The following is a 13,394-nucleotide window of genomic DNA, read 5'->3' on the forward strand; positions in this document are numbered from 1 at the left end:
TACGCTTGCTGGGGCAAACCTCAGAATAAACATCATCATTTTCAACAAACTGGAAATTTCACTCCCAAAATACATTCTGGAAATCTTACAGATAAAGCAAACTTCCACGGTCAAGGCTACTCCTTCCAGGATCTCCCTATGAACCACTGCCACCTAAGTCTGGACAGAGCTGGCAGAGAACTGCCTCATACCTCCCTTGCTATCCTCTTCCCCAGGGCCAAGAAGACAAATTGCACACAGCCTTCCTATTATTTAATCGTACATTCCCAGGATGTTGGGAAAAGCACTATTTACCACTACCAGCAACTGTCCCTGAAGGGATAACGTCTCCAGTGGAAGAAATGAAGTTGGCTCTAATTTATAGCTGTCCCTCTCGGTATGTAAAGTGTCCCAGGAGTAACAGTGCTTAACAGTGAATCTGGGATTGTCACAAGTGAAGTAAAACCTGAGGTCAGGCAGAAGGACACTGTAAACGCAGCTGCTTCTATGGCCGTTTAGAGAGGCAGCGTAGAGAGTCATATTGTGACTCCAAAGATGGCACGTACCTCCTCCGAAGACTCTAAGCACGCAGGAGTTGGTATTTTGTTGGTTAAAGTTGGAGTTGGTTAAAGACTATTTGAATAAAAGTGGCACAATAAAGCAGGGATGAGGTACAGAGCTATGAAAGTACAGTGAGGGCAATAGGACAGGTGAGAGGTGGACCTCTCCCCCTGCGGGGCCTCCCACCACAGATTCAAGGAAAGGGAGGAAAGTTTCTTCACGCAGCAGGAGCTATGATCCACACAGAAGGAATCTGTTTCACTTCTAGAAAGAGCCACTTTGAAATACTTCACATTCCTGAACAGTGCTGCTGGGCTTCTCAGTGGCTTATCACGTTTGCTTACAAACTCGCAGCATTACACAGAAAAAGTTGGAGGGACTCTTTGGCTAAGATTGCAGATCATGCAAATGGCTCGCGAGAGAGAATGGAAGGGGAAACAGCATCTTTGAGATTTTATCCAAAGAAAGCCAGACCCATTCCCCATGCTTTAGGACTCAGATTTATAACACAACAGCTTTGTTTCCCCAGAAACAAAACTTCACCAGTAACTTATTTCAACCCAGCAGCCCTGGCCACTAACATTAGACGCTTCAGCACTTCAACAGCTGAAGAGCCTGTGGCTCTTTGAATACAAGAGGAGACACACTGCATCAACCTTCCAGAGCTTCACGTGCTGCCTGGGTGCTCTCTGAACACATCTTCCTTGTCCTCTGTCCTCCTTGTCTCTGCCTCAGGTTTTAGCCTTTTTTCTCCATCTTTCACAGCAAATAACCAAGCACCCTCCTCCCCAGTCATCAGCTATACAAAAATACACGCACTTCCTCCAGCAAGCTGCATTTTACCTTGTCCTCCAACTCCCAGGAGGCACTCTCTGGTCTCCAGGACCCTAAGCCTAAGAGGGAAAATAATTATTCTTTCTTGAGGGAGCCCAAAGCTTCTCCAAAGACTCTCAGGCGAGCTCTCTTGGCCCCACTTGCCATTTCAGCTCTAATCAACCACCTTTCAGAAACACAACCATCCAAAGCTGAGATTCCCACACTATCATCTTTCCAGTTGTGCCAAACCAGAGGACACTCATCATAGGACAAACAACCCATCATCTTCTCAATTTGTGCGAAGAAACAACAAGCAGGTCAGTAACTTCTCTGCTGTGTAATAAATTGGGTGTATGTCTATTGCTCCGCCATTTGTAATCTTCATTCTATGCCCTGAATCTCAATCAGTTCTTCATTGAGAAGGTCTTTGTCCCAGATTAGGTCCTGGCTCAGCTGTGAAGCACAGAAAACACACTGTCCTACAAAGGAAGGAATTACAGTTCTCCAGGAGGCAGGAAGAAGAAGGGTTTGAAAGACGTCAATGTAGATTTGAGTCAGAAATTGCAAATGACATCATGACACGACCTTCCGCTTCCTGCTAACCCACATATGTACCTTAGGACAAACGGCATAACAACACTTCACAAATATATCACATCTTTTATTAGGTAATCTCCAAGTTACTACGCAAACATTAATTAAGCTTCTTAGCACCCCTGAGAGGTAGGCAGCTAAGTATTACATCCTTCTACAGAAAAGTGTCTGTCTCAAGGTCAGTCCATGGCAAGATCAGGATTACAACTGTCATTCCCCTCTGACTACTAGGCTGTATTCCCTATGCTGATCCAGTTTGCTCCAGCATTTTATCTGCCTCAACTGGATGAGCTGGTGGAGTTGGGAGTTGCATCTCCAGCGTAGTGTCAGAACATATGAGTTGTAGCGTTGTACTCCTGGTGCAGATGGCTTATGCTCCGAGGTTATGGTTTCCAGCAGAAAGAACTCTTGTTGCACCAGGATCACACTCTGCTGCTTACAGCAGGTGCAGTTTGACCATGCAGGTTGCTATGAGAAATTTCCATGGGCTGAGAGCCACAAGACACATTCCACATACCTTGGAGAGCTAAGGGACAAAAAAACCGCTGAAGGCAGGTATGACAGCAATTCTGCTTCACTGTAGGATCAGTCTTGGGCATGCAAACGAATCCAGTGTGAACAAGCAATGTTGGTCTCGGAAGCTCCTGGCGTTTTGCTGCCTCCCACATTCAGGGCACCTGACAGCCTGCACGAATAGTCAAGCTGTGCTGCACGTGATGTGGCCCTCGCATAGGAGCTGGGCTGTGTGATGTGATACAGACTGGCCAATGTATTTTTCCTAAAGATTAAAGCAAGCAGGTGTCCCCAGTGAATGATCTGGTCACCTTAAACGAACAAATGATTTAGACATTGCTCATTATTTATGCTTTTATGCAAAGGCAGTATTTTTATTACAGATATTCTGCTTAAGTAATTAATTGCCTTGCAGGGGAGCACAGCCTTCCAAGTGACAAACTTGTCACTTCAGACTGTTCTTTGCCTCTTACTACATTAAAAAAAAAAGAAAAAGAAAACACTGCCAGGAACAGTTTGTTGCTTTCTACAGTGTGCTGTGGCAGATGAATTATTGTTGTGCAGCTACATTCATACCACAAGTATCACATTCATACCCTCCTACCCCTTCCCTTGGCTGCCAATGCAAGGCAGACTAGATTAGTTAATTACATCTTTCCTCCTTAATGATGGAATACTTGGAAAACTCTTATTGATCCTACAGAACATAATTCATGACCTAATTACGGTGATAAAACTACAAGATTATCATCTTGCCAGCTATTAACTTCTAGCGCTGATCTGAGTTAATTAGAAAAGAGATAGGTGATTTCTACGTTCTTGATTTGCAACATAACAGCACAATGAATGAGGAAGGCTGCTAAAGGTATGCCAAACAATTTCTAGCCCTCAATCTGCTCTCAACTCTCAACCTACTACTGATCCTGCCCAGGAAATACCAGACACATTTAACACTTTAGCTTCATTTCTTCAGCCATTTGAGTCATTTGCTCAGTGGGACAACCATGTTTGATACTGTCTATTTTGCAGAGGTTCAAATGTGGAGCACGGACCTCCTTTTCTTTATCTGTCTTTTACAGAATTGAGGAGGTTACTCTAGGTTCTTGTTTTGGACTAAGTCTTCAGTCACTCTCAGTCTGGACCGGAAAAAAAAAAAGAAACCAAAAAAACCCAAGAAGGCCCTTGATTTCCAGAGTTAAACTCACCCTCCCCTTAACTGCAATGATGGGTTGTTGCTGAGCAAAGAAAGAAAAAACTCTTCCCTCACCAGCCTTTCACTGTGTTTTTCCTGAAAAGGATGTAGCCCCACCTAAGAACCAAGCTTTGATTTCCTTCATGGCTGCTCAGAGGAGTGCCTGTTAGGGTCATGCAATAAATCTAGAAGATGAGAAACTAGGAGTTTTCTGCCCTACTCAGAGCTCATCTACACAGGAAGCTAGTCAGCAACAAAATAGGATGTGCATTTATAGTGCGTTACCTACGCCACATGAACTTCCTGCATGTCGGCTGTAATGCGCACAGAGTCTTAGTTTGGCTTCTTAACTGAAGTAAGCTCCTGTGCACAGTCGCAATCTTCATGCTCATTAGAAAAGCCCACACGAGTTATGACATAGCTACTGTGATGCACGCTGTCTTCCCCACATAGGTAATCTGTTTGGTTTTAGTGTTATGACTGTTATCCTCAAGATGAGGGTGTAATTTCTTGGCTTTCTGCCACCCAGACAAGTCTTTAGCAGTTGAGACTATAAATGCTAAGACAATGGGCTGGTCAAGGCAAAACAGCTTTGAAGTTGGGCAAGAGTGACCAAACAGAGATTTCTAGTAATACCAGGAATTTAAGTTGCTATAGTCATATGAATGTAGAAGAAAGCCCAGCAGTGGGTAGAAGTTAGCAAGTATTAGGGGTTAGCGTGGTGAGGAGCAGAGCTTATTTTCTCATGTTGCAGCATGAGTTCAACAAACCACACCAACCTCTCCCTTTAGATGCAGATACCAAAGAAACCTCCTGTTGGCGAGAGTTAGACAGTTAATCTTGTGGGTACCCCCACTGTTGAGGTTGCTGCTGACTTGCCCTGAAGCAGGCTGTCAATGCACAATTACTCGGTGTAATAGGGTTATGAGGTAAGCATGAGTCCACATCAGCGAACCTGGTACGTCTCTGATGTAAGGCACCAGGCCAAGTGCTCTCAATTTCACCTTGCCATCAAAAATGTGCAGCTATCCCCATGCAATCCAGCTTTGTCAAGCACATGACTGCTTTAAGGGAAATAGGACACAAGAGGAGAAAGGCTGATGCAGTCTCATAGTACAGCTGGCACTGGCAAAGCAGGAAAGCTCACCCCATGTAAGTGCAGACTCTAGTTAATCAATCAGATCCTGGCTGACACTAGGAAACTTCAAGCTGGGAGAGATATCTGATGTAGGAGACTCTTAATACAAAAGAAACTCAAAGCTTGCAATAAAAGTTGATGGGAATTGAACAGTTTGCACATAAGGACTCTTCCATATCTTCAAAAGTATTTGATTCATGGGCAAACAAGGCTCAAAATATCTTTGTGAGATAGTATCTCCCCTGTTATTTGCTACCACCCAGTTTAAATGGTGGCACAGAGTCCTCACACTGTTTGTTCCAGACCACATAGAGCTCCACACTTCTGCAACCTTATTCCGAATGATGAGACTATACTGCCTCGCAACACACTGCCAGTAATACACACTTAAATGGGAAGCACAAGAGGTTTGCAACATTTTTGAACATCTTTAAGGTACTGGGTTTCCCAGAAGAGAAAGCAATGAGTAAGAAATGGAAAAAGAAGAGTTTACTTCTACTTTAAAAGTTGCTGAACTGGGAAGCACTTTGTTATGTGACTTTCTGAAGTATTTCCGCTGTTGCAGGGGGATCTATTCACAAATGTGGGTGATCTGTTCCCAGCACAAGAGATTTTGATGACCTATAACTCATCAGAAGGAGGTTTTCATATTCTGTGAGCTATTGTGTTGGACGGTCCATGACGAATCAGTTTCCTGCATTTATTTGTCTCAGTCTCTTCCATGACATCCTCTCTAAAATTTTACTGCTTTACTGCTTACAAACACCTCCTCCCCACACAGCTCCTGCTGGGAAAGGCAGTTTACCATCTCCCCGATGTTTGAATCAGAAACTTGTCAGCTGAGCATGCAGGAACTTAGAGCACCTCTAATATCTTTATGGAAAATGCATCATCTTTTTAAGAAAAAAATATGAAGAGGCCTCAGAGAATTGTACAATTTTGCTGTTTAAAAAGAAATCTCTAGTCAGGGAGCTGCCACACATAAAGGCATGTGCACCCAAATAACTGGATCAAAAATAGGTAAATATTACTAACTCCTCTGGTAAAGCATTAACTAAAAGAAAAAAGAAAACCAGATGAGACAATGAGATCTAAGAGGAGAGCAAGAAAAAGCACCATTTTACTTGAAGCAATTTGTCTAGCTTTTCTTGATTTTTTAAAACAAGAAAACCAAGAAAACTCAGCTCCTGAGAGAAGCGAGTTGATAAGGTGACCCTAGTATTTTACAAGCAAATGCACAGAACTGAATTCAAAGAAACAGTGAGTATGAAACCTAAGATACCATCTCTAAAGTAAATGTGCAATGCGCATAAACAATTAGCTAGAGCTAGATTACGCTACTGTCTTACGGTTAAACATTACTCAAGGTTAAAATTATTCTTGAAATTATATTCTTGACCCAAGTCAGAGCTGAACAAAAACAATGAAAAAGCCACATGGTTATCAGAAGCCACGTAAAGCATGGTCAATCTAAATACAGCACACGAGCCCAACACGTTTCAGAGCTTTTTTGCTCAGCAGTGACATCTGTTGCTATCTGGACCATCACGTAAGTCTGACAGAAGTTCCACCCTTCCTAACTATCCAGGAACTGTGCATCACAGTCTAGTGAGCTCACTGCCACATCAGCCGGATGATGGAGAATGTTTCCTAGAACCCAAAACAAAGGTACCTGTGTTAATAGTTACTAAGAAAAGTTTACTTCAAGGCAGGAGAAGCATGAGAACAGGAAAAAAACCCAACTGATTAACTAAAATACTTGTTCTATGAGCAATCTTTTAAAGCAGAAATTATTTCCATTTTGCTCAAAGCAAGGTTCCAAAAAAGTTACCTGGGACAAGTTGTCTTCAGGCACAAAACCTGTCAACTAAGTTTCCAAGTAAGGCTCAACAGGCGAAAGGAAAGAAGATAAAACTGATGCTGATACCAGAGGTTCAGCTCTGACATTACAAAAAGGTATTATTAACATTAAACACTAATTATTTCAGAGAACTGAAAAGGGTCAGAAGCTTTCGATGTGATCTGTGATCACATGAAAAAATATCCACTGTGCTCAACAGAGAAATCCAGTATGCAGCTAATAAAGGATCGAGCAGGTCTGAGACAGTTTTCTCTATCAGAAGTATTTTAGAATCAAGTTTGCCCAGCATACTTTAGTAAATTAGAAAGCTGAATGAATGACTGAGAATTTGGACTCAATCAAAAGGAATTCAAAAACCATTAGACAACTAACCAACCTAGTGAAACTACAGGCACATTTTCCCAAGATAACAGAGTAAAGTTGTAAAGAATCGTATATGCGCATACATTCAAACAAAGGAAAAACATGATTTTTACTTACATTTCAGTGGCTATGAATCCGGTCAGCTCAGACAGGAAGAGAAACAGTATGAAGAGACAGCAGCAGACAGAGACTGGAAAAGATGCAAGGAGAGGAAAAGGTTAGTTTCTTATCTCTAACAAAAGCAAAAACTGTCTTCACACAGGCATATTATTCCCCCCATGGATATGCCACCCAGATGCACTTGAGAACTAACACTTTTTAGAGACAATGACCCAGACGAGGCCAAGACAGCAGTGACTTCAATGGCATGCCAATAGCCAACATCCTGCAGGGTATCTTAATTCTTGGGTCACCTTTTCCATCATGATTTCCATCTCCTCATGTGTCCTGCATTCTCCATCTCCAGCACACAATATTGGTTTGCCAGCTCTCCCTCCTTCTTGACAAAGCTGCTTGACAAAACGACTTCTTTGGAACCCTTGCTCCAAATGTAATTTTATTTACTACTAAAACGTCCAAAAGGAAAAAGAATCAGCATCCGCTTTCTTCAAAAGCATACAGTCAGCTACACAGTATTTTGTGGATTAGGAGACATTCTGGTTCTTTGTCAAGTTCTAAGGCTATGTGTAAGTCATCTCACAGACCGCACTACCCAATAGATAGAGCTGGTACAGCAGAAACATGGTGATAATGGACTAGTCTAGTCAATGCCTGACACTTCTCTAATTTCTCCATTTGCTGATATATTGACTCTTCAGAGAGGGAGAATTCCCAGTGAAGGAATTGCAGAGTACCTGGACAAAGTCCCATGTCTTTTCTAAGAATGCCAACCTAGAGCTAAAAGGAGAAAACCCAAAGTAACTGGCATATTATTAGTTATTCATCAGGAAACTATTCAAAACATTGTACAGTGACATTCAAGCAGCAGTGACAGTCATTGACCCACACAGGAGGGGCTGGAGGGAAGGACAGCTGTAAATCATATTGAGCAGAAATGATTGGAGCAGACAAAGATGTGCCAACTCAAGGAGACAGGGCTGCAATGTGTATTTGTATCAAATAAAATACCCAAGTTCACCATGAATCACTATACGAAAGGGTAAACCAGGAAATGGCATGTGACAACAGTACAATCTCGCTCACCCCTCAATCCCAGCAGAGTTACAATGACCAAGCACTCTTTGGAAATGACCCCTTTACCATAGTCACTAATTAGGATTGAGAAATACATAAGAAAAACCCTGTTCCTCAACTTTATTCCAGATGACCTATACAGTCTGAATACCCATTCCTTCAGGAAGTTCAAGCAACAACTGGCTGGGGAGCAATTTTACGATACAATTGCGCCTGTCCAAACTCCCTTGGTAGAGAATGTGAGAGGCAAGGGAAGGAAAGAGGAGGTACTTAAGGCAAATACCAAGACAGACCCTTGAGTGACCTAAAGCCTTGTGTCTCATTCTTCAGATTAGTCAGTTTATAGTTCTGAGGAAAGAGAAATGCATTGCTTCCCCTTCCTCATCAAGGTGGATTAATTTACTGGCCCTCTGAAAAGTGCAAGGGATTAAAAGAGATGCCAAAATATCCATTAGCTGGGATGAAGAGAGAAAAGGGAAAAACAAAGTCAAAGACCAGTAGGAAAATGGGAAGCAAGACGGGATATTCATTTCTAAAGAGAAACCTCAGATGGTTACACAGTTGCTTCCAAGTCTTGGCTGTCAAGACACAGAAGAACAACTCTGTTGTAACCCAGCTAAGCCATTGGCATGGTGCACCCTGCAGCATGGGGGAAGAAAAAGGTCTACTTAAAGCACAGCAGCAAATCCTTATGAGAATATATACACCTACATAAGAGCACAAAACCAGTAACCTAGGCACAAGACTAGTTGATCCAGTGTTTCTTACTGTTAATCACCGAACAGTAGAAACACAAGATCTCTGATCTTTGGCAAGATTCAGGGGAGAGCGTGTGACATAGAGACAACCCTTTCTTCTTTAATTGCTTCCCATATTCCTCTCTGCTCATTATCATCCTGTAAAGGCTTTCCACAGCATCAGCTAGACCTCTCTGCTCTCCAGCACTTTTATGCAAGCAAGTAGTACTACTAACTGTAAATTCTCTCTCTCAGAGCTTTCTCTCTCTTCCAATTTTTTAACTTTCTTCTCTGCCATTTATATCATCAAATTATCTTGTCCTTTTCCAGTATACAAAGTATTTGCTCCCTCAACTCCATCTTCCAATTCAGCTCTTGCGGTGAAGGCTTGTGACAATACTTACTAAATACAGTACAGTAAAATTCCACTAACCTATATCTAAAACACCCTGCAAGAATGCCCTGAAACACCTAGGAGGGACTGACTTTCAAAGCTCCTCAATGCTTTTGCCAATCTTCAAACTGTGTAGTCAGTTTTCAACCTGTAAAAGAGATTACTAAGGGTGGACATGAGAGAGGTATATAAAATCATGAGCAGCATGAAGGAGATGAATGGGGAACAACCACTCACTGTCTCTTCCAGTATAGGAATGGGAGGGAAGGGGGAAGTTAAAAACAAGAGGTTTTCCTTTACGCAACACCTAACTAAATTCTGAAAATTCTTGACTATGGGTGTTGAGAATGCTTAAAAAAAAAATCCGTAAGATTTCAAAAAGGAATCATACATGCCCTGCAGAAGAAATCCATTGAGGGCTACCAAACTCAAAAGAACCACCTCTAGCTCAGGAAGTTCAGATCTGCCTAGTGAAGTGTTTAACCTGTCCTCATGCTCCATCTCAGGCATCTGCTGCTGACCACTCCTGGCAGGAGGACACTAGACTATACGGACATTTGCACTGACCTAGCTAGCATGTTAAACTCTTCTTGTACACACACATTTTCAGGGCAGGGGGGTGTCTTTGGCATGGGACTTATGTGAAAGTCTTATGTGTTAAAACTGTCTCTAGAGACAACGTTTTTTCGGACGCAGAACGTGAGCTCCTCTCCTTAGCGTAGAGCTGCAGGCATATACGATGTTCCCAGCGTAAGAATGTATGCACACAGTGCTTCAGCTACTTATTTCATAGTGAAGGCCTTTACTTGCTTCCATGCAAATGTGCAGTTCCTGCCACCCACATTTGACAACTGTATTATATTTGGAAAAGTAGATTAAAGGCTAGGATCAGACAGAATAAAACAATTCATGCATAAAGCTTAGCTTAACTGCAAGCACACTGCGGTGTTCCCACAGAGCTCGAAGGACCATTCAAGACAGGTTTCTTAAAACTCTAATATAGTAACACGATCAATATATGAAAGGTTGCTGGTGTTAGACACAGTGAAACACACTGCTGTTGGCTAATCAGTAATCCCAAAAGGATGGGAAATTCTGCCAAGCTTTTTTCCTACGCTAGCTTTTAACCTTTCTGTACATATGCCTTCTGATGCATACCCCATCTATGTATATTCCTGACTCTTCCTCCCCACCCCACAAGAAATGAAAGAAACGCAAAGTGTTTAACACATCATACAGACTGAGAACGTGGGTCCATGTCTATATTAAGGCATAAAATTAATAGTATTTATTATTCAATGGAGCAAACTGCTATGAAGTGCAAGGAACGGGTCTTGTTACAGATGCCATGTGAATCATAACTTTGATATTTCCTGATGTGTATTTAAAACTCCAGCCTCCAAACAGCATAGAGTATTTCTGGATAACATTACCATGTGTGCATACAACATGTGCATGCAAACTATGTATCCACACTGACTGTTAAATAGCAGGATTGCTACAGCAGCTGTCCAAGTTGCAGGCCCCTCTCTCAAGAAGTCAGACTGCTCCTGTCCAGCCAGATGCCAACTGTCAGCCAGCCAGGGCATGTGCTGCTGCTGCCTACATACCCAAACATGGCCAAGTTGTCACCACGTTAGTCAGGTCTGTTAGAACAGCCGTGTGCTGGCAGCACAGACACACTACACAGGGGTGGGAAGGCCTGCAAAGACTGGCACAAGCATCTGATGGAAAAGGGACAACAATGGCATGACTGGCTGAGTGGTACAGGGGTTGCAATGCTGCCTGAAAGAAGAGATTTTTATTGAGAAGAAGGAATGACTAACTTCTGCACACTTTTCAGAGAAGTCCACAGCAGTGGGTATGTTGTTCTATACAAACCTCACTCTTGTAAACAGCAGTGGACTGGTTTTGGTTCCTTCATTCCTACTAATTTTTAGTAACCAGAAGGGTTGCTACACAGATGTGAAATATCTTGTATGCTGTGGTCACTGCAACTTTTGAATTTACAAAACCATACATAATAGAAAGCCTCAATAACCCTCTAGTTGGCTTCTGAACTCGCTTGCATTCGAGATCTCCTGCTCTTCTCTATCAAAATACCCTAACATTTACTCTCCCTGAGCTGCTTCTTTCCTAGAAGAGTTGGCCACTTTAGCCCTGGTGGTCAGAAGCAGATCTGATATACTCCCTCTTTTCTGTAATCTGATCTATGCCTTCCTCCCTAATAAACCTTAAACTTTTCAAAAAAATGCCTTTTCACAATCCAAAACCAACTGTAGGAATCCTGCAGTAAATCCATTCATATTCCAGAAAGCCTTCAGCACCAGAAGTGATACTGAAATAAAGTTTCAGCAGAAATCATGTGGGAAGGGCCTAAATGAACAGTTGGCTACTATGGGCTATTTTGTATCTGCTCTGTAAAACTTGGAGAACTTAAAGAAAGCTAAAATAGTTGCATCCATAGTCGTTTCACATATTTATTAGACACTAAAAGACTTGAGAGGCAGAACCTTCCCCCACCCTCAAGCCCCCCAGTGTTATTACAAGCTGACTTCCCTAAAGCATTCATCACAAAATCATGCAACCTTCCCAGGCTTCAAACTGGCATGGCAATGGGCTGGTCCCGTTCATGGCCTCCTACAAAATGCAAGATGACTGGCTTTCAAATTACAAGTCACAGGCTTGGTCAGACAGAAAGCCCATTAGGAAAGCTGCACACAAGATCCTCACAGGCAAAGCCACCACAGTTCACTGGCTGCCTGTGTGGTTCAAAAGCTTCTATCAGCCCGTCTAAAACACTCTGACAAAAAGAAGGAGAACCAGTTAGAGAAGAAAATCAAAGCCTGAGAAGCTGCAAATAACAATAGAGAGAAATAAGTCAGCTAATAATTTTAAGTAAGAGTCACAGCCTTCAAGCCTTCCCACAACAGACTTATCACTTGAGCTGTTTACTGCAGATCAGAAAGCCTAACACTGGATGGCCTTTGATGTTTTTTTGTTTCTAAAACATACCCTTTTGCAGGTGATTCATAAGAAGACAAATTCTCAAAGGGAGCCCAGTTACAGTGTGGGAACTCTTAGTTTCCAAAACAGAAGAGAAGGCAGGATCACTAACAAGTTCAAAGTGTTCTTTCAAAACACTAAATCTCATACGCCTCTAAATTAGCCAACAGTTTTATTCAAGCCCTTTGTTCACAGTTCCAGCAAACCTAAAAGGGAGTCAACATACAAGTAATTCAGTGGTCAGGAGAACATGGAGGACAAGGACTCTCTGAAAGTAAATATTTAGAGTAATGTGCTATCTTCACAGAAGCACAGAATAGTTGAGGCTGCCAGGGACCTCTCTGGAGGTCATCCCATCCAACTCCCCTGCTCAAAGCAGGGTCAGCTAAAGCAGGCTGCTCAGGGCCAGGTCTAGCTGTTTTGAGTATCTCCAAGGATGGAGACTCCATACCGCCCTGGGAGACCAGTTCGAGTCTTCGACAATCCTCACAGTAAGGAGTGAGGAGCTTCTTTAGCTCACAAAGGGCTTTCCTTTGTGTCCATTGATTCATTGGTACTGAGTCAGTTCTATTTGATGCCTGCTGTCACCAAGGGATATGACATCACTCACGTCAGCAATGACATACAAGGCTACTGACCCATCTACAAGAATGGATGAATGGAGCACAGCTACACGATCAAAGGAAGTCACTGTTCAATGGAACAGGAAAGCTGCATTAGGCGCCTAATTACAGGCCTGGCAGGATCAACCTGATCAATGTTTACCACTCTGCACAGTGTGCTCACTGCATATAATTGTGTGAAACTGCATTACTCAGCCTACAGCCTCCCTCAGGAGGAGGAAGGAAGGAAAAGGGGCCCAAGGCAAGAGATTTTTATCAGCCAAAGTCTATGTATTGATACATGGGAGTGAGAGTGGATCGCTATCGGTGGTTTCTGACCAAGCAATTTTTCTTCTTTAAAAGCATGACAAATAACAACAAAAAAAGATCTCTGCTCATTAGTCCCACCTACATCATCAGATTAATCCCCTGAGTACACTGCGA

The 13,394-nt window shown here is 42.5% G+C and overlaps 1 protein-coding gene across 1 annotated transcript in view; it reads right to left on the reverse strand.

Moving 5' to 3' along the window:
• Positions 1-13,394, reverse strand: part of ERGIC1 (endoplasmic reticulum-golgi intermediate compartment 1) — a 58,853-nt gene that overhangs the window by 22,317 nt on the left and 23,142 nt on the right. Inside the window, exon 3 of the mRNA XM_074838964.1 lies at positions 7,135-7,207. Coding sequence (XP_074695065.1) covers positions 7,135-7,207 — 73 coding nt within the window. The remainder of the gene's footprint in view (positions 1-7,134; positions 7,208-13,394) is intronic.

Source organism: Strix aluco, chromosome 13 (genome assembly GCF_031877795.1).
Source record: "Strix aluco isolate bStrAlu1 chromosome 13, bStrAlu1.hap1, whole genome shotgun sequence".
Lineage (NCBI taxonomy): Eukaryota > Metazoa > Chordata > Aves > Strigiformes > Strigidae > Strix > Strix aluco.